Genomic DNA, 20,795 nt, shown 5'->3' with positions numbered 1-20,795 from the left:
ATAAACGAATAAATCTTATTAACTTGAAGCGAAAAAATTACTGGGAGGAAGAGGAGAATAAGGAATCCTCCACAAAATGGAATATGGAAAACAATATAACACAGCTTCTGAATCCTTCATTATATCTGTTTGTGAAACCCCTCATTAGAAAGGCCATGCACTTTACACCAAATAAATGGCAAACATCTACCAAATTGAAGGGTATACTCCAAACAGGAGCACCAAATTGAAGGATATTGTACACTGCCACAACAACTTATGTTCTTTACTTCTACCAAACTATCAAATCTAGTCACTGGAAATTGGTCCAGGGATTTTGAAAAGCTCAATAACATTGACCATATATGCCAAATAGTGAGTGTTATAAGGAAACCACAGCAGCACAATGCAAGAACAAGAGAGGAGCAGATTCTGAGAAAGCAGCACAGGTTACACACATTTAAGGGAAATGAGATGATCACAGCCACTAGCCAGAATATGATCTATAGTTCAATTTTATAATCATTATTACCAAAAACTTTGTTGATATTTGTAAAAAACATCTATTATTTAAGCTAACAACACACGTTTTGATTATCATTATTATTGTAACGAACGAACTTACTTCTTCCAAGGCAGCAACTAGATCATCTCTTGTTGGTGCATCGGGATCTTCTATGCCGAGTAATCTCCTTCTCTCGACTTCTCTGGGATCCTCAATCATTATGGTTAGCTTCACCTGGAAATCGGGGTGAAGATATAATTACTAGATAGCAATGCGGCAAATGCAAGAATCGGTTGAGAGACACAGTGGCAACAGTGAAAACCATAAGCTCAAACAATATTTTTTAAAAATCTCAGTTCAGACTCTTTAGGCCATTCTAACGAACAATAAAAACAAGCATCTAAGCCTTGTTTCACCTGGTGGATCAGCTATATGAATCAAACGATGCATAGTAACTTATCATAAATCATATATGTTTAGTCATTCTGATGCACAAAAATAAAAAGTGTCCTTCCCTTTCCATTTTCCATATTTCCTTCTCTAATTAACAATAAAAAGTTCTAAGCTTCTAATTTGATTGGAATGGCATGATCGTAACAACTTCAGTATCTTACCAACCCAAATAATAAACAGTTCTTGACATATATTCATCAACACACAACTGATTAAAAAACCAAAATTGTAAAAAAACCAAAAAAAAAAAGATGAAGTACCTCGCCGAAGAGCATGTCCCGGTTTTTCCTAAGAAGCTCCAAAACCTGCAAATGCAATCAACAATTGAATTTGAAAAAAAAAAAACTTTCCGAAAAAATAATTGAAAAGAGAAATTAGAGAAACGTACGCTTTTGATTTGGTTAACGTATTGAAGGTCCTCAGGTGTTGGTTCATCCTCCTCCTCCTCTTCTTCTTCTTCTTCTTCTTCTTGTTGCTGAGTAGAGACTCGGAGATCAGTGTCTTCGTTCCCAACGAATGGAAGAAAAGAAAGTGAAGAAGTTCTGCGATAGTGGATAAGGAGGTGCCTTGTGAATGGAGGTCCATTACTATTCGGAAAGAGGGAGGAGTGTGTCTGAAGAAGATAAGAAGAAGAAGATGATGATGAAAGAAGAGTGTTTGGTGTTAGGGTTAGTGAGAATAGTTGAGAAGCCATTGGCATAGGTAAGCTTCAAGATAGAAACAGTTGAATTTTTCTGTTACTCTATCATCTTCCTTTCTGTTTAGCAGTTTCGTTTAGTTAGCTCAGTTTTCAGTTTTGTGGATAATTATTATTATCATTATTATTGTTGTTGTTGTTGGTGTATTTAGTATTATTTAAAAAAAATTAATTTTTTTTTAAAAATTAATTTATAGCTTTTAAAAAAAATAGTAGAAACATATGACTTTTCTATTTTTTGATAAGTCGTTACTACTTACTTAAAAAAAATTAATTTTAAAACAAAAAATTATTTTCTTTTTTGTGTGAAAAATACTGACCGTTCACCGTCATTTTCTCGCAAGGTATTCAAAGAATTTTAAAAAATTTAAAACAGTTTTTTAGTTTTTTCACCGACTGTTTTAAAAATGTGTGAGGGTTTAGAATAGTTAAAAATTTAAAATATAATTATAGTTTTTTAGAGATTTAAAAACTTTACAAAAATTCCAAAAAAATTGAGCATGATAAACGTAATTATTTTGTTTGAAATTTAAAAGACTAATTGACTAAATAAAAATTCAGAAAATCAATTTGAATAATGAATAAAATCTAAAATATTTTTTTGAATAATTATTGTTAATAATGTATTTTTTAATTTATATTATCGTTTTATTCACTACTACTACTCATGGGAGAATGGAGATTTAATATTTAAAACTCTAAAATCAAATAAGATATTCAGCTCAATCAAAAAACTAAAAAATATAAAATCACACCATTTCTAATTATTATTTTTTTTAGAAAAGGGATTTACTTCAACTGGAGCTGAAGGTTCCAACTGGAGCTGAAGCACGAAGAAACCCCAATTCAGCTGAAAGATCGGTTTTTTCTTCAATTACTTCAATACTTTGTGTTTGTCCCCAATTGAATTATTGTTCTATCAATTCGGATATGGACCAAACCGTAGGCGGCGGCAATGGCGGTGGCGGCGGTGCTTCCTCCGACGTAGTTGCTGATTTGGATGGTTTCAAGCGCAACGTTGATGAAATTGTTGCCAATGTTGATAAGGCACCTCATCTTTCAACTCCTTAGATCTTCCTTAATTTTCTTTTATAAATTTTATATTAATTTTGTGGTTAATACCATTACTTGTTTTTATTATGCTTTTGTTGTTTCTCTGTCTCTTGAAAAAGGTGTGTGCTTGTTTTTCAATTTGAACATAACTTTGAAACACTATTTAGTCCTGACAACAATGGAATAGGGCATGATTTGAGTTTGGAGTTGAGAGTTTTAAATTATAAGCTCTTTTGAGGCTAAAACAAGCTTAATCCAAACAAATATGAGGAGATTTTGGTGTTCAACCATGCTAAGTGTACACCAAAAATCATATTGTTAGGAATGTATTCATATTGTTCTTTCCAGAGCAACAATTTAAGTGGAATTCAGTTAAACAGTGTTTGGAATTCAACTTTCATTATTAGTGTTTGTATTGTGGTACATTAAGTTTACTGATGGAAAATAAATTAAAGGCCTTTTTTATTCATTTTCTAGGGTTAAAGTGATTTTTCAAGTTGATTTCTAGGCTTGAGATTAATATTGCTAGAAGACTAGTCTGAATTCATTAGCATCTTTTGCACATTTTAGAATATCAGTTAACTACTCGTGAAGGGTTGATTAAGGTGATATGCAGTTTGACTCTTACAACAATCATGCCGTTTTGAACATTAGATGAGGAACTCGTGTGGGGAGAATTCATAGTTCTTGTGCTCCCACAGTCCGATGAGTATTGATGGGTGGTTCTAGGAGCTGAACTTACGTGGATACTTTGTGCTCTCAAAAACAAGGAATATTTTTTAAGTATAGACATGTAATTAGTCCTTGATTCGATCTTGTAGGTGAACATTTGTTGTTTGTGGATATGGTAGACATTATTTGTTTATGAGAGAACCTTTATACCAAAGTACTATCCAAACACCATAAAAAACCTAATAAAACTTTATCCCATGTTAAACGAATACACAAAACCCTGTCTTTTGGAACAACCAAATTTCCCGGATTGGTTTTAGTTTCCATTGGTGAATTGCTCAACTTTGGGCAGTAGCAACACTTTTTTCCTTTTGTGAGTTATTTCCTTTCCCTTTATGCTATGGTTTAAATGTTTCTTTTATTGAATTAGTTATCAAATGACTAGCATGTGATCTTTTAATTATTAGAGGGCTTATTTTTATGAAACTAGTATTTTTCGGCATCAACACAAGTAATTGACATATTATGAACAATCCTTTGAACATGTATTCATCTGCCACATATATTTTCATATCTGAAGTGATTTCTATCAGTAGAACCCTAATTCTCTCATTTTAACTGCAAAATTATTTTCCTTTTTTTTTTAACAGGGTGAAAGAAAATATACATCTTTCATGAATATTTAAAGCTCTAGGGGTAGCTTATACTTGCTGCAAAGTGCAATTTTGCTTCCATTCATTACGTTAATGTTATAAGCTTTGAACCATTGAAATTGTTTGTTAAAAGATCATCTTATTGCCTTTGCAGCTTGAAAAGCAATTGATTGAGGTTGAACAGTTCTACCAATCCAATAGTAACAATAGCATTCAAGGTAATAATTCTAAAGGTGGCCCAGTTGTAAAAGAGAAGGTTCGAGAGAAGCATCTTATTGCAACTAAGAAGCCATTGCTGCTAGATGCTGCACGAACTGAAACTGCTGCTACAAAGAGAATGCAAGAACTCATGCGCCAGTTTGCAACAATATTGCGGCAGGCAAGTGCAGATGTTTTTTACCATTATTTATAGTTTTTTGTGTATTGTGGGATTAACATGGAACCATTTGGCTATGCAGCATGCACCCTTTAACTGATTAACTGATTTTGCTTTTTGGCTGGCCAGGGTGTATATTGAAATTCCCACAACTATCCTTGACTAAGCTCAGTTCACTTCACTTATACACACTTGTCGTGTTACCTGAGTATATATTCAAATCTCTCAATAATTTCCCCTGTAGTCTCCTTAGGTCTCCCTCCAATTCTCGCTTTAGGATTACCCAGCATCTGATCCACTCTCCTAATTTGAGCCTCTATAAAGGTCTTCTCCAAACATATCCAATAACTATAAGATCATATGCTTCTGACTAATAAATTCCTAGGAAGATAAGATACCTAGAAGTCAAGTAACACTATTATTTATTTAAAAAGTCGATAGTTATCCTGATGTATCATTCCATAATTTTGTCCAGCTAGATATTTTAAGTTCTTTTTATGTACATTACTTTCATGACCCTGTAGCCGACCAATTTTGGTGGGATGAAGATTTTTTTTTTTTTCTTTGTGATCTTTTTAAGAGTTAACCACAAATTCTTGAGATGCACTTTCTTTTCCATTGTTTAAATTATCTTCTCGCCCTTTTAATGTTGAATATTGTGATTAAGCATACCAAGTTCTATATGAAAATTAAATGTTGATATATCATGTGTGTTTCTACTCAGATCACTCAGCATAAATGGGCCTGGCCTTTTATGGAACCTGTAGATGTAGAAGGTCTTGGGCTTCATGACTACTACGAGGTAATGCCTTTCTGTTGCTTACAAAAAATACTTGAATATACTCTGCTGAAAAGAAAAGGTTAGTTGATGGCTTGGTCTTTTTTTAAAAAAAAAAATTATAATTTGTGCCGCTGGTTTCACATTTAGAACTTTAGAATGATTTCTAAGTGTTTATTTTTCTGCTTCTAGGTTATTGAAAAGCCAATGGATTTTAGTACAATAAAAAGTAAAATGGAAGCCAAGGATGGCACTGGATATAAGAATGTCCGGGAGATATATGCTGACGTAAGGTTGATATTTAAGAACGCAATGAAATACAACAATGAAAAACATGATGTCCATGTTATGGCAAAGACCTTGTTGGAAAAATTTGAGGAGAAATGGCTGCAACTTTTGCCTAAAGTTGCTGAAGAGGTAAATAATATTTTCCAATTTTTTTTTTAAAATGAAAATTTCATATTTATAATTATGGATGCTGCAATTACAATGGAAGCTGTGATTTCGTGCTGCCTATGTGGCTGTGATATATTACATCATGCCCTTGCCTTTTCTCTATTCGTTGTTAGGAAGCTAGATCATTGGAGGAAGAAGCACAGGCCCAACTAGACCTGCAGCTTGCTCAGGAAACTGCTTATGCCAATTTGGCTAGGGATTTAAGCAACGAGGTTAGTTATTGTTGTAATTGGATTTTGCATTCCAGAAAAACTAAAATAATTTGTTTGATGCCACCTAGAAGTATGTACGATGATTCGTGCTTTCAACTCCCTGGTTTTTCAGCTTGAAGAAGTTGACATACATTTGAAGAATCTCAAAGAGATGGTGATTCAGAAGTGCAGGTTTGTGGAAAATTATTTATCACTTGTTCCATATCATTGGCATGAAATTGAACTGAAAATTTGTTACTGAATCTGTATTTTCATGTCCTATCATTCCGATTATATATATATATTGAATTCATGATCCTTGTTCAGCATTAAACTCAAAGGTGCTTAAATCATACTGCTGAGACAATATGCCGATTTGATCCATAAATGTGTGTTTGATAGTTTGTTGCATTGAAACTTGAATGCATGATTTATCTTGCAATGGTACTTTGGTATTGTGTCGATTGTTGACATTTGGCACTGGTTACCATCACTGACCATGACAAATGAAATTTAATGTAGGAAACTGTCTACACACGAGAAGAAACTACTTGGGACAGCTCTCACCAAATTGTCTCCTGAAAACCTAAACAGGGCATTGGAGATTGTTGCTGAGAACAACCCTAACTTCCAATCTAGCGCCGAAGAGGTGGACCTCGACATTGATGCTCAGGTCTGTAATGCTAGTTTTTTGTTTATCTACCTACCAACTTTCACAGCATTCCGTTGTCAAATTTTGACCATTCTGGCCTGTTTAAATAACTACTTTAAATTATTTTGGAGGTCCCCAAAGTTAAAACATTTCTGATAAAGTCCCTGAACTATACCAATGGTTTTTTTAACCAAGTCATTCTATTTTAAAAAATTTTTGATCAAGCCTCTATATTGATGATAAACCAGTTATTTATACATTTTTTGTATGGTATACGGAATGATCAAAAAGCTTTTAGACTAAAGGGATTAGCTTAGGTTGAAAAACATTTGTACAATATAAAGACTTTTTATGTAGAAATATATAAATTATAAGAATGTAATTGAAAAATTTTGTACAATATGGAAACTTACACAAACTTCTCAATCTAATTGAAGGTTCGAATGAAAATTAAGGGGATTTTTATAGTAATTAAAAACTTTTATTTTTTTATTTTATTTTTTTATCATGTTACTTGCTATGCAAAATTTCATCATATTTTATTTTTAAAAATTTACAGACGGACTTCACCCTATGGAGACTGAAGATTTTTGTAAAAGATGCACTTGATGTTCAAGGAAAGAGTACTGGGGGAATAGCTGTTAACCATAATGATTACATGGATGACAAGAAAAACAACAAAAGGAGGAGAGAAATTTGTGACTCTTTGGCCAAGACAAACTCAAAAAGGACTAAGAAAATCTCTAACTTGTGACTCCAACTTTGTTCAGTATATATATATATGTAAGGCAATAGTTTGTTTATAATGTGATTGAGCTCAAGTTGCTCAACACTTTTAGGGTTTTTGGATGATGCATTGGAACTATTCTGTAACACCTTTTATTACCCCTAAAATTGTAATGCTTGTTCTTGTTCATTCCCTCATTGGTAGCTAAAACCAAACAGGCACTTTGTCTGCACAATATGATAAGATGAAGTACTTTTGCTTGTTAGAAATATAAGTAGAAAATTATCTTGCAATTTACATATACTGTACTTGTAGGATTCTTTTCAATTTTATATATCAAATTAAAAGTTGTTAAATTGTTTAGATATGATCATGTGACGAATTTTAAAGTATTTCCTTATAAAATGACAATTTAAGGGCATAAAATATGACTTCTAAAACTGTGATTTTAAATATGGTGGTAGAAATGTAAATCCCCTTGCAATGTGAAATCACTTGGGAAAATCCATTGTCAAAACCAAGAGGAATTTATTGATATTTGGTGTATATCTTTAAGTAGGCTAGGCAATACTTGACCTTCTTAATTTAATGTTGACATTATAATGATACCAGTCTTGGTGGACACAAAATGATTGAAATGATGAGTTATCTATGAGTTGAAAGTTGAGATATTGAAAGAACAAATTTAGGTTAAAAAAATTTGACCATGGTAATCTTTTTTTAAGTTCAACTAGAGAATCAGTCCATAAATAGTCAATAAAAAATTTTCACACATTTGTCTTTCTCAACTAACAAGAGTAAGAGGAAAAAAAAGATAAAGTTAGTCAAATATCGTTTGAAAAAGTTAATTCCTAAACTTTTACATTTTTTTATGGTAAACTATTAATATCTTATTTATAAACAACTCTTAGGAAGTTTTTTTTTCAAAGTCTTAGGACCCATCTCAATAACTTATAAAATGAATTTCATGTTTACATGTCCAAATTCTTCTAATCCAATTATATGATCACTCTAAATCAATTAAAGATTCAAGATGTTTTAATTTTTTTGCTAGGGTCCTCTAGTCACAATCATTGCTAAACTATATTTAATATTTAAAATTTAAAATCCTATAACGTTTGTTTTTCTATGAACATCAACACAAATTATTCTTTGAATCATCCAAGCGGGAATCTATAATCATCACTTCTTCTACTACCTATTCTTAATTATAATCTATCTATATAAAACTTTATTTTTTCATGTTCTATTACTTTATTTTATGTTATATATTTAATTAATTTAAGTTGATAAAATAGTCACTTCATTTGTCGATTTAAACAAAAAAAGTTTAAATTTTTACTAATAGATTTATAAATAAATATATCTTTTTTTTAAAAGAAATAAAGAGTTCAACACTTATAAAGCTTACTACAATTGAAGAAGTGAAAAAAGTGGAGACAAATAAAGTGCTCTTTGTTCCACGCACTCCTTTAATACTCGCAATTCTGATTCCTAAAACCAAATATATCTAATGAGTCCCATTTTTACCGATTTATCTTTATGTTTTGATGTTTGTTGCTACACAATTTTGTTTTTGTTTTTTACTCTTGCAGAAGGTGAGTTTAAGAAATTGGAAAATTGAAGAAAAAGTGGGAAAAAAATATCATGGGTAGCACATGGTAAGAACATGGGGAAGTGAATGAAACCCTTTTCAAAAATATTAACTTGAAGCCATATAATTTATGTACAAATATACACACCCACAAACTGTTTGTTGTGTGGTCTCTGAGAACAAAGGTTTTAGATTCATTCACATATGAGCCAAAAAGACAAAACCAACGCCAAGAACAAGAACTAGAATTAGATTTAATTACCGAAATGTCCCCATTTGATTCTCCTCAGCCAACAACAACTGAGACTAGCACTCATAGCATCAGCACAAGCAACAGCACAAGTCCAAGTGGTGGTGGTGATATGATTTTGCAATGGGGTCATAGAAAGAGATCAAGGATCTCAAGGGGTATTGCCATTGAGGATTCTTCTTCTTCTGTTCATGCTAAACAACATAAGAGGAGGATCAGCAGCAGCCACACTGTCCCTGGAAAGCCGGCAGCCGTTGCCGCCAAGTTGTCGTCTGCTGGATCCATGCCGCCGCCGCCACCTTTTGTTTCTTCAGGAGCAGCTGCCTCCAATGGCAGCAGGACCAGAAAACATAGTCCTAGGTATGAACATTCCCATTGTAATTTACTAACTTTTACTCTTTTTGATCTTTCTCATCTTAGTTTTAATGAGTAATTTTAGAGGTTTGTCAAGGAAGACATTTTGATGCTTGGATTAACTAGAGTATATTACATTTTATTATGGTTCAATTTGCACATAAAGTTTATCAAATCCAACCTCAACTCAGTTTAAAGTGCTAAAGGAGGAATATATTATTTCTTTTTTTTTCATTCTATAATTCACTAAAATTCTTTTCATTTTCTCAGTAAATTTTTTTGCTTTTCTTTCTTTGCTAGGTGAGATGTGATGGATGATGAATCCCACTGCACTTTAGGTTCTATGGAAAGAAAAATAGTACAATTGTGTTAGATAAGATACATAGGTACCATTTACACTTATGGCAAATTCCTCTTTTTTTTTTTTTCTTTATGCCTCTGATTTTCTGATTGATATTTTTTTTCACAAACAGAGCACTGCTACTTTTGTTATTCAATGCTTTCAAAAGATGCCATTCCTTAAAACATTGTTCCAGTTATAATAAGAGTTCAGTTTTCTTTTATAAATTTAATTTCTTCTGCTTCAAATTTAAACTTGATAGTTAAAGGTTTTTATTACAGTCAAAATATATGTTGCCAATAATGCTAGAAACAGGCATAGAAATTAATGTGTCCTTTAATCTAACCCTAGATCTTGTTTTCTCTTATTATCCTCATACAAAATTTCAGCACAATTTGAAGTGCTAAAAAACTCATTTCTGCTTCTACATGAACAAAGTAGAAGCATTTTATTTTAGTTTTCATTTACATTGTTGTTATCTTTTTCCTGAGCATTCATTAGTTGGAAATGAACAGGAATTTGGAAGATCCATCTGCAGCTGGAAGTGAATCCCCTTCAAGAAACAGCCAATGCAGCAATTCCATTGTTCCGAAATCAGCAGCACTGAAAAAGTCTCATTCCGGACTAGAAAGAAGTAACAGAAGGATGCCTTCTTCTGGTTCAGCAAAGTGTCAGAAGCCGAGTGGTTCTTCGACAACACAAGCCTCTGAAAGACTGTACAGTCAAGGTGATTCTGCCTCGGTGCAATCCGAGCAGGATCCTGGTGTTGTTCCGGCTGTATCAGCTATGACCTCGCTGGCAGCAAATGGAGACAAGGTCACTGTGGAAGTAGTTAAATGGCCAAGGATCTACATTGCACTTTCAAGAAAGGAGAAAGAAGATGATTTCCTTGCCATGAAAGGAACAAAGATACCTCAAAGACCAAAGAAAAGAGCAAAGAACATAGACAGAACTCTACAGGTGTTACCATATTATATTGGATATGTATCATGTTAGATAGTTTTAGATACTTCTAGTTATATTTTTGTTTTCATACTTATTTTTTTATAATATTTACACCTAGATAAGTGAAATTTCTATAATAATTAACCAAATAAGCATACTTTATTTCTAATATTTATATTACTATTATTTTTTGGTTTGCAGTACTGTTTCCCAGGAATGTGGTTATCAGACCTGACAAAAAGCAGGTATGAGGTCAGAGAGAAGAAGTCTGTGAAGAAGGTAACCCTGCTTCTCCCTTTATTGCTCCTTCCTCTCTTTAGGGATGTACAAAGAGTAACCATTCCTCAATTTAGTCCTCCAAAGATTTTCATGATATCAAGTTAGTGCTCAAAATGTTGGACATCATATTTGTTCTCTCATTGTTCAATGTTCAATGTGGACAAAAATGCAGTCCTTAAATTGATGTTTATTATATTACGAGTGATCAAATTAACATAAAAATATATTTTAAGGACTAACTTAACATCTCATGTATTTTTCAAGGATCAATTTGAGCATTTATGCTTATGAATGTACATACATCACAGCATTTTGATTAATTACTTTTCCTACATAATGAAACCTTCATGATGAAAGACTGAATTGCTTTTCGGGATTGACGGATTGTGCAGCAAAAGCGCAGAGGACTGAAAGGATTGGAAAGCTTGGACAGTGATTCCGAGTAAGCATATATAGTCCAATATGCTTACTCAAAATCATGGTCGAAGCTAGGTGTGTGACAAGTGAACACTAACGAAGAAGAAAATTTTTCTTTTAGAAAGTCTTCAAAGCTGGTGGCATGATTATTTTCACTCTTCACAACCTTGTCATTGAAACTGGCTCAATTACCATTTTGAGTTGTAATCTTAAGGGACTATAGCTCATTCTTATTGGCATGGAAGTGAATGGCTAGAAGCTCTAATGTCTTAAAAGTAGACATAAAGAAAGAAATAGTCACTTCTCAAATTTGAAGCTGGAGATGGTACACCGTGAATTGTTCCCTGTTTGTTTACAGTAGCAGAATATCAAGGACCCTTATTTTATTATTATTATTATTATTATTATTATTATTATTATTATTATTATTGTATTCTTAGTTTATTTGCAATGGTGAGAAGTAATTTTTTCCCTCATCAATTATTTGTTCTTAAATTTTATTCTAGTTTGTCTATTGGAGTAGAAGTTACATGATATGAACGAAAAATTGCCACATTATTCTTAATGAATTTGGTGTAAGAAGTATCTTAGTTTCATTAAGTTGTAGGTATACAATATTAAGAACATTTATGTTATGTATTGGAAGATGTTTGAATTAGTACTCTGGAAATTCTGTAGACATTAATGAACTTGAATTGATGGTTTACCAATGGAATAGAGTCATGTAGCTATTCTAAATGTTCACTTTACTTTTATATACCTTCCAAGTTTGATTATTTTGACAATATTTTAATTGTCAAACAAAGCACATTCACATTAATGGCACCACCACACTATTGTCTACATCATTAAATTTCAGTTATAATTGTTCAAAAACTTAGTTGCATGATGGTATATAGACCCAACTAATTGGCTTCTCAACTTGAAGAGAGGAAGATTCAATGATTGCTGCTATAGCTATGCTTTACATCCAAGTAATAATACTATAAATTTGAGGTGTCAATAATATAATTCAGGCCTTCTCTTTTTAGAGTTAAAAATAAAATGGTCCAATCATGATATATTGGATTGCAGGAAATTAATAATGATAATACATTATCAACAACAACAAAGTCTTGTGCCCTTATTCTACTAGTTGAGGTTGGCTACATGAATCAAACAACGTCATTGAACTCTATTATGTATCATGTCTACAGTGAGACAAATTAATAATGATAATAATAATAATAATAACAATAGAGATAACTTGAACTCCAAAATCCATTTATAGATGCTACACAGTCATGCATGTAGTTTAAAATACCTTTAATGGCTAAAACAAAAAGGTTATCCATGTTATCTCAATAGCAAGTTTAAACTTGCATCAAAATACCAAAGATTACTTTACAATTAAAGAAAAACCAAGATGAATGCCTCAAAAAGGAAGATATTTAGATCTGTAACCCAAAATACACCTACAAAGTACACCACATGCAGTTGATAAACAATTGTACATTTTAACAACTAATTCAGTTGGTCATTTATCTTGTATCCTCTTTCGTTCCTATCATGAATAAAATTACAGGCACCTGGAGCAGTCAGCAAAAATAGGTCAGCAATTTTTCCTTGGATGCTGAGCATGTCAAGTTCAAAAGAAGAATCAAATCTTCAAGTTAACAATCATAATCTGCAGCAATCTGCAGACACTGAAACATGCCGCCACAATTCCTTGGTTGGCTGATTGTATGGTCCAAAGGAACATATATGCACTTTCTTCTCCACTGGAAGCAGAATATCTGTACTTTCTCAACCATCTTCTCCACCTTATGAGAATGAACTGTTTCTTGACTCCTTTTTGAGGCCCTATAACCAAGTACAAAAGTTTTAGAATTACTATAATATTACTATAATAAAAACAAAATGTTAGATTACTCAGAAAAACATGATTTACTCGAATAGAGGTTTGATCACAATTTTTAAACTACGACGACTTTGGCTGAAAATTGTTTGTACAGTATAAGAACTTATTAGAATTGTTTAAACTTTAAACTGTAGAAACCTTATTGAAAATCGTGTTAACCTAGAAGACCTTAAGTGTAATTTAACTAGGACATTACTATTTAATAACCATCAAATTTAATTAACCATGCATATAACTAACCAGCCGTTTGAAGGATCTGTTCATTGCTGTTTTCTTTTCGAGATCTGGTCTGGCACGATCCAAAGCCTACATAACAGGCACAGTTTTTCTTACTATGAAAGTCAACAAATCCCTAAACCATAATGTTTTGCGAATTACAAAGGTATATGAACAAGCAAAAAATGAGTTTACCTGAATCAAGGATTCCACTCGACGCCGCATCCGTGTATGCATAAATCCTTCTGAACACTGTTAAATAGGCATAATGTAGACTGGGATCAGACATCTTTTATGCAAGTTTATTTAAATTTAGTAGAATTTTCCATCTGATTATATTCCTCTTATGTCTGTTTTGAGTATGAACAGGTCAACTTAAGAGCAAAAGATGTTTGTTCTTCCATTTAACATGTTCATGTTCAAAATAACCATGAAAATATCCAAATTCCCTTGGAACTCCTTTCTTCTACTACTACTACCATTATCATTATCATTATCATTATTATTTTTTCTTTCTGTGTCTCTATCCTTTCCACTATTTAGTCTCACACTTATGCAGTACTCCTCACTCCATCTTCAGAAAAAATTAATTGTCCAAAACTAAATTAATAAATGATACTTTAAATCAGTTAATTATCTGTGAAATAACTTTTGGACAACTTATTTCACAGTGATACTTTGATAAAGATGATACTATGATAGTGTAAAAGACCAAGGTTAACAATGCAATAACTCTAAATAAATGATGGTATTATTATCTTCATGATTACACCAGAACAAGCACAGCATGTTCATTTATCATGACACAAGACGCACTGTGATGATGAGGAAATTCCATTAAAATACCTTAACATGATAGCTAACATATGCGTGAAAAGTCGATAGATTCCATACTGTACGATCCAGTTTCGGGCCTTCAACATGACGAGGGAAGATAACTGCAAAGTTGAACAAATTACATTGTGATTATGTAAACTGAAGAAATGCTGTATGCTTTGTGTCACTTTCCAAACACTAACCAAATGTTACAAATCCTGCATTAGCCAATAATGCATCAGCAGAAACTTCTTTCAGTTCCTGCGGAGGAGTAAGAGACCACGAGCATGGAGGTGTATTATGAAGCCCAGCTGTACGTCTGGCTTCAACAAATTCCTATATCACAATAAACCCTGAAAATTAAAACCATAAAAGCACCGAACCAAAGAGCATAGCACTGTACAAGAACGGTTTGCGAGAAGCAAACAGAAATGTTCTTTTATCTTTATCTCTCCACACTCAGTAATCCGACTCACCATTAGGCATTAACCGAAAAAAAGCGAAAATCACACCTGCAAGAATGAAGTTGCAAGGACAGTGTCTATTGAGTCGTTGAATCTCATAGGATACACCACAGTCACCTTATCAGCCTGTGAAGACAAACCATTTCATCATCTGAACCAGAAAGAGGGTTCCTTCCCAAATAATAAAGCTGAGTAATGCAAACTCAATCAAGTCAAGGCAATGAAACAAATCTAAAAATGTGAAACTCAATTGTTCAAATTTCATATTAAAAAATTCTTTATTTTATTATTTTCTGCTTTTCTCTGATTCCAATTAACAGCTAACAGCAAACAATTTTTGCAGGTTTTCAGGCAACAGGGAAAAAAAAGACTAATATTTGTGTTATGTGATTCAAGAAATTTCTTCGGATAGCACATATTCAATTATCTTTGGAGTAAAGAACATGTTCATCTTAAGGGGGTTTCATTCAAATACGTGTTGATTGCTTCAGCAGCTTTGCTCTTTTTGTTCCCTCTTATTTTTTTCTTTGCTGGTCATAATTTACTTTCAAGAGATGACCTTTTATGTCCAAAATCACTCTAATTTCTTTTGGTAATTCTTGAGGCTTATGGCTGATAAATTGTGAAGAACCATGGCTGATAAATTGTGAAGAACCTGGGAGTATTTTAATGCAAGAATTTGCGAAGATAATTTACCACTGATAAATTCTCAAGACTGATAGTGAAGAATACTTAGGCTAAAAAAGAAGTTAACCATGCTTATAATACGCTGTTACCTTCGGAACAAGAAAAAATGACTCCCTTGGCCGATGCACAAGGGCGACAAGTGGATCAATGTCTGGAGCAACAGTTCTTGAAGCAAGATGTTTTAAAATTACTCTCAATGGTGCACCAAGGACAACCTCCCTCACTGATGCAATTTTCACCAAAAAGGATTGCCTTTGATCTGCACATAATCGGAAACACCACCAATTATAAAAGACCAACATCAACAACCAAATAATTGAATCTAGAAATACTTTTTCCCCCATCCACAAGAATTGCAATTCAATGCAGAATAGAATATAAGCATAGAATGATTAAAAATGTAATTTGATTGACATTTGAAAGAGTTTATATTTAGTATAATAAAGTAAATACATGAAATTCAATAAAGCATGAAGTACATGAGTTGACAGACCAGAAACTAAGTTCCTGACAAAATCAAGGCTTTGATATCACGTAGTGACCATCCCAAAAGCTTAAGCTATTAGGTGAACGCACATTGAATGCCTCTTATTATATCACTTAGTATAAGATATTTTACAAATCCTATCTAATATCTAATATAAATAACAAATATAGATATTGATTCCTGAAATTAAAATAGAAAGGCAACAAGTCCCCATAATAATGGAAATGCAATTCATCTCAACCGTTTTAATGCATAGAAAATACAGCAGCTAACAATTTAGGAAGAACTTCTCATGGAAAGGGGCACGTCAATTAAAAATATTGAAAATTTAAAACCATGATAACTATAATACCATGCTAAAAAAACAGCAGTTAGAAAGCTTATGATGGCAGGATATACAGAACCAGTTTGTACCTTGATTTGCAGGAAGCTTTGACAGATTTATTTTCAATGTTAGGTTAAACCCATCCCTTGGAGGATCTTTAATTTGTACAGTAGCTCCGTATGCAGCTTTTATTGCGTCTATGGCTCCAAAAGGAAGTCCATTGACAAAAATTGTCTCTGAAGATGGGGGAGGTAATGATACTGAAAGCAACAAAACATGAGGATTCTTTGTTGACACCTGCAATAATTTTTGCTTGGTCAAATGCACATCCCAAAACTGTCAGAAAACCAACATATAGCTAACAAAAAGTGATCAAGGGCAACCATACAAATGATATCCACAATCATTTTCAACATAAAAATCATGGTTACCTGAACATGATATCGAACATCATCAAATTCAACCCAGTGGTGATCCAGTTCAATACCCTTTTCAAGACTGAAGCAGACAGTAGATTGTCATTAGAGATATGCCATAGATCATAAAGGCAGAAGTTCAGTGTTAAGCAGAATATGCTTCATTACAAGTGAATGGAAATGATAGATAATGATGACCAGAACTCATATATCAATGTATCAGTTGCTGTAATTCACCCTCTGCTACTGAAATAGAAATTGACAGATTCCAAAAACAAGGGAATCTAGTACAATTATCTTTCTTGAACAAAAAAAAAAAAAGAATAGATAGATTGAGGATTTAACTGTAAGCTATTTAAGTGCCTGCCCTCCCTCCCAAAAACATTGTCTGATTTCAAGATACTCCACTCAGTCCCTTAATTATTCTCTCAGTATGGCTACTTTCATCCATTAAACTGCTTAAAAGTCCAAAGCTCCCTCTAAGATCAGGTCCTTTATTTGGATTGGTGCTTAATATAAATAATACCAGAGAACATGTTGTGGGTTAATAGGCACATAAGGCTATTTCCCTTGTATTTCTGTTATTTTGGTGCCTACTCAGAATCAGTTTGAAATATATCCATACACTTTCCTGTTTCTATCCATCTATGGAATTCCTTATTTTTCTTTTTTCAGCAAATGCTCGATGGATCCCAAGTTAGTAGTCACTAGATCAACTTTCAATGCTTACATAATTCGGGCAGAAGTAAAGAAGCAAAATCGTTGCAGCAATGTGCAAATTGTGCTACACTCCAATGCACATGCTTCAAACATAGCTTTTATATTTAAAAAAGGTATGATACAACAGTGGATTTGGGATAAACAAACTAGCTTCTATTTGATATAAGGAATATAGCTATATAGTGGCATAAGAAAGTCAGGATGATAACACAAACTAGGTACCCATCCTTTATGGTTACTTAAACAGAACAAACAAGACCATAACGTTCTAAAATGAATCCTATATTCCTATTCAAATTTAAGCTATTAACATCTAAACACCTATAGCATTTTTGAGGCCTCCCTCCCACTATCTCTAGCAATTGACACCGTTCCATCCGATCCAAGTCTCTACCAGTCTTCTTCACACGTCTCCAAATCACCTAAGGCAAGTTTCTACAATTTTCTTCACAACAGATGCCCACCCCAACTTCCTCTCTGATGCACTCATTCCTAATCCTTCGTCCACTCATCTAACATAGCATCCTTTTCTCCGCAACACTTAGCTTATTTTCTTATTGAAAGACAATAGGAACTAACTTTACATAAAAAGGTTCTAGAATTTCACTCAATCCAAATACACCAAACTCCACCTAAAGCATAACACTTGCAAGACAAGTTTCCCTAAAATTAAAGGACCAATTGCATAAATACCTTAGTTTCTATGGCTAATTTGTTAGGTACACTAGTTACGTCAAACTATACCAACCCACCTAGCAGAAACCAAACAAAAAAGCTTCAATTTTTGTCATGAACTTGCACTCTAAGCAAAAGAATAATAAGAAAACAAAAAAGTATTATTAAGAGGACCTAACATAAAACACAGAACCTAAATTCGTGAATTGAATGAAATGTAAGAGAGAGAGAGAGAGAGAGAGAGAGAGAGAGAGAGAGAGGGTTTGGGAACATACTTCTGAAGGCGATTCAATAAGGTTTGAAGGAGGAACCTTGAATGGGACTGAAGGAGTATCATGGATCTCTATGCAGCTCTCAGCTTCTGGTCTCTGCTCTGGTTGATTATGGGTTGAGAGTGGCAGTGAATTGGGTTAGGTTAGATCGAGAAAGAGAGAGAGAGAGAAAAGGATGATTCGTTTCTTGAAGAGTGAGAATTGGAAAGAATGGGAATTAGAATAAAAAAATGGAAAATGGAAACGGAGGTAGAAGCTGGGTGGCGCTGATTATTGTGATTGATACCATGCCCGATGCTGTGAATGAATCCCGATGCCGATTCCTTTTGCCTCTTTTGGACTTCTCCTTTTTCTTTTTTTGAAATATAATTTCCAAATGTTTCTATTTTAAAATTAAAATTTGTTTTACTCAATACATTTTGTAAAACGATCAACTCTACCGTTGTAGCTTGTGAAGTCAATTAATGTTTGAGAAGCTCCAAGCCTAAAGTTTATTCTTTTGCAATTACTGGGAGGCTCATTTTTTTAGTAATGAAAAAGAGCATGTATTATACTTAGTTATGAATTAATGGTGTGTTTTTTATTCATATGATTTTTTTTTAATTTTAAATTATAAATTAGAAGCTCAGATTTGGCTTGCATGAAAAAATCGAGCGTTTGATTTGTAACAAAGTGAATTTAAATTAAGAGAAAAACAAAATTGAGCCTTCTATTTATGCATGGTAAATTTTTTTATTTTAAAAGAGAAACAAATCAATGGGTAAATTTTGTAAGAAAGAATAAAAAATTTTAAAAACCCAAATCGAAAATTTGATTTGTAATTTTCTAAATCTAACTTTTTGTATGGGTGTTTGCGGTGCGGTGTAGATTAATTTTGAGTAAAAAATTCATCCGATCTGAACACTAATTTTGTTTGTGGTACACTTTGGATTGGATTGAATTTGCGGTTTTGTAAATTAAAAAAATTAAATACATATAACAAGTCTTAACATCAAATTTTAAATAATCAACAATAACATAACAAGTCTAAACAATATCTTTAAAAAGTAAAAACCAACGATAACATAATAATAGAAATAAAATTATAGGTTAGTTAAATAAATAAATAAATAACATTTTGAACATAAAATATTTATTAAATAATAATAATACTAAATAATATAAAAATGTATAACAAATTGAACATGTTATAAGTATAATGAGGTAATGTCCAAAATGATTCTTAAAATTCCCAACTCGCTTCAGCCTTTACTTTTTAAAATGACCAAATAAGTCCCTCACTCTCGTAATCGTGAATTTCCGTTAGTCCAAAAGTTACTAAATAATAATAATACTAAATAATTTCCGTTAACGGTGCTGAGGTGTACAGTTAAGTGCCACGCTGACGTGGACAGACAATGAATTCAACTCAAATTTATGTTCCAAATTTGATTAAAATGCTCAAATTGATCCAATTTTTACTTATAAAACTTATAAAACCCTAACCCCAAATGTTCATCACCTTAGCACCGTTAAAACATTTAGTAATTTTTGGACGATTTTGAGAGTGGAAGATTTATTTGGTCATTTTAAAAAATGAGAGACTAATCTGAAGCGAGTTGAAAATTTCAGAGACCATTTTGTGCATTACCTCTAGGGATGGCAATACCACCCGAACCCGTGGATACACACTCCACCCCTACCCGCTCGGGGCAGATTTTTAGCGGGACGGGTTTTTTGGAGGAGCAGGGACGGGTCGGATTTAGGTAATACCCATCCCGCTATGGCTTGGTTTGGTAAAGCTTTTTGAAGATGTGCTTGTGCTTTTTAAAAGCTCAAGCTCCTCATTTTGTGTTTGGTAAATCAAAAAGATCATGTGCTTGTGCTTGCAGCTTTTAAAAGATCGGGGTACTTTTGAAAGCACCTAGGATAGAGCTTTTCAAAGTTGGCTTGTGCTTTTCAAAATTTAAAAGTCTAATATAACCTCATATGTTAACTAATTTTCAAATTTAATGTTTGCATTTATGTCTATTATAGTATTTTTAAATTTTAAAAGCTATTTTACCAAACACAATTGATGTTACTTATGTTTATTAAAAGTTGTTTTTGATTTGATTTACCAAACATAAATGCTACAACTTTTAAAAAGCCATCTTTTAAAAGTTAACTTTTATAAGCTACTTTTAAAAAGTAAAAGCTTTACCACCTCTAAGTATAATTGTAAATATAATAATAAAATAATAATATTATAACACATTGTGCGATTTGAATTTGATTGGATCGGTTATAAAAATAGATCCAAAATCCGATCAAATCCAGCAATTTGTAAAAAATAGAATCCAATCATATCCGAATTAATACGATTTTAATCAATTTTCAATTTAAATTGGATTAGATGAGCGGTTTAATTTGATTCGGTTTGAATTTAAACACCCTAACTTTTTGATTTGTTTGTCATCATCTTTCA

At 32.7% G+C, this 20,795-nt stretch overlaps 4 protein-coding genes across 5 annotated transcripts in view; 2 read left to right on the top strand and 2 right to left on the bottom strand.

The window, feature by feature from the left end:
- The window catches only part of LOC127743929 (ycf3-interacting protein 1, chloroplastic), a 3,792-nt gene extending 2,045 nt beyond the window's left edge, over window positions 1–1,747 (bottom strand). Inside the window, exons 1-3 of one of the 2 annotated variants that reach the window (XM_052256157.1) lie at window positions 1,326–1,747; window positions 1,198–1,242; window positions 605–718 (exon numbers count right to left, since the gene is read on the bottom strand). In XM_052256157.1, the coding sequence (XP_052112117.1) occupies window positions 605–718; window positions 1,198–1,242; window positions 1,326–1,637 (471 nt within the window). In that variant the 5' untranslated portion in view covers window positions 1,638–1,747. The remainder of the gene's footprint in view (window positions 1–604; window positions 719–1,197; window positions 1,243–1,325) is intronic. The other variant, XM_052256156.1, reaches the window with a different exon arrangement.
- A 629-nt stretch (window positions 1,748–2,376) lies between these two features.
- Window positions 2,377–7,479, top strand: LOC127743857 (transcription factor GTE1). Its single transcript, XM_052256035.1, has 8 exons — window positions 2,377–2,681; window positions 4,167–4,391; window positions 5,113–5,190; window positions 5,359–5,583; window positions 5,736–5,834; window positions 5,947–6,005; window positions 6,336–6,486; window positions 7,025–7,479. Exons 1-8 carry the CDS (start codon window positions 2,565–2,567, stop codon window positions 7,217–7,219), a joined length of 1,149 nt encoding a protein of 382 aa, XP_052111995.1. The 5' UTR covers window positions 2,377–2,564; the 3' UTR covers window positions 7,220–7,479.
- A 1,137-nt stretch (window positions 7,480–8,616) lies between these two features.
- On the top strand, window positions 8,617–12,081 carry LOC127743890 (uncharacterized). The gene is made up of 4 exons (XM_052256077.1): window positions 8,617–9,396; window positions 10,246–10,690; window positions 10,877–10,954; window positions 11,347–12,081. Exons 1-4 carry the CDS (start codon window positions 9,053–9,055, stop codon window positions 11,398–11,400), a joined length of 921 nt encoding a protein of 306 aa, XP_052112037.1. The 5' UTR covers window positions 8,617–9,052; the 3' UTR covers window positions 11,401–12,081.
- A 557-nt stretch (window positions 12,082–12,638) lies between these two features.
- Window positions 12,639–18,703, bottom strand: LOC107476856 (actin-related protein 2/3 complex subunit 2A). Its single transcript, XM_016096785.3, has 10 exons — window positions 18,353–18,703; window positions 16,698–16,764; window positions 16,356–16,563; window positions 15,544–15,713; window positions 14,816–14,893; window positions 14,507–14,639; window positions 14,334–14,425; window positions 13,683–13,739; window positions 13,512–13,577; window positions 12,639–13,213 (listed from the first exon to the last, which is right to left on the bottom strand). Exons 1-10 carry the CDS (start codon window positions 18,412–18,414, stop codon window positions 13,175–13,177), a joined length of 972 nt encoding a protein of 323 aa, XP_015952271.1. The 5' UTR covers window positions 18,415–18,703; the 3' UTR covers window positions 12,639–13,174.
- Between the last annotated feature and the right edge of the window lie 2,092 nt (window positions 18,704–20,795).

Source organism: Arachis duranensis, unplaced genomic scaffold (genome assembly GCF_000817695.3).
Source record: "Arachis duranensis cultivar V14167 unplaced genomic scaffold, aradu.V14167.gnm2.J7QH unplaced_Scaffold_165934, whole genome shotgun sequence".
Taxonomy (NCBI): domain Eukaryota; kingdom Viridiplantae; phylum Streptophyta; class Magnoliopsida; order Fabales; family Fabaceae; genus Arachis; species Arachis duranensis.
This window is presented reverse-complemented; position numbering and strand designations above follow the sequence as displayed.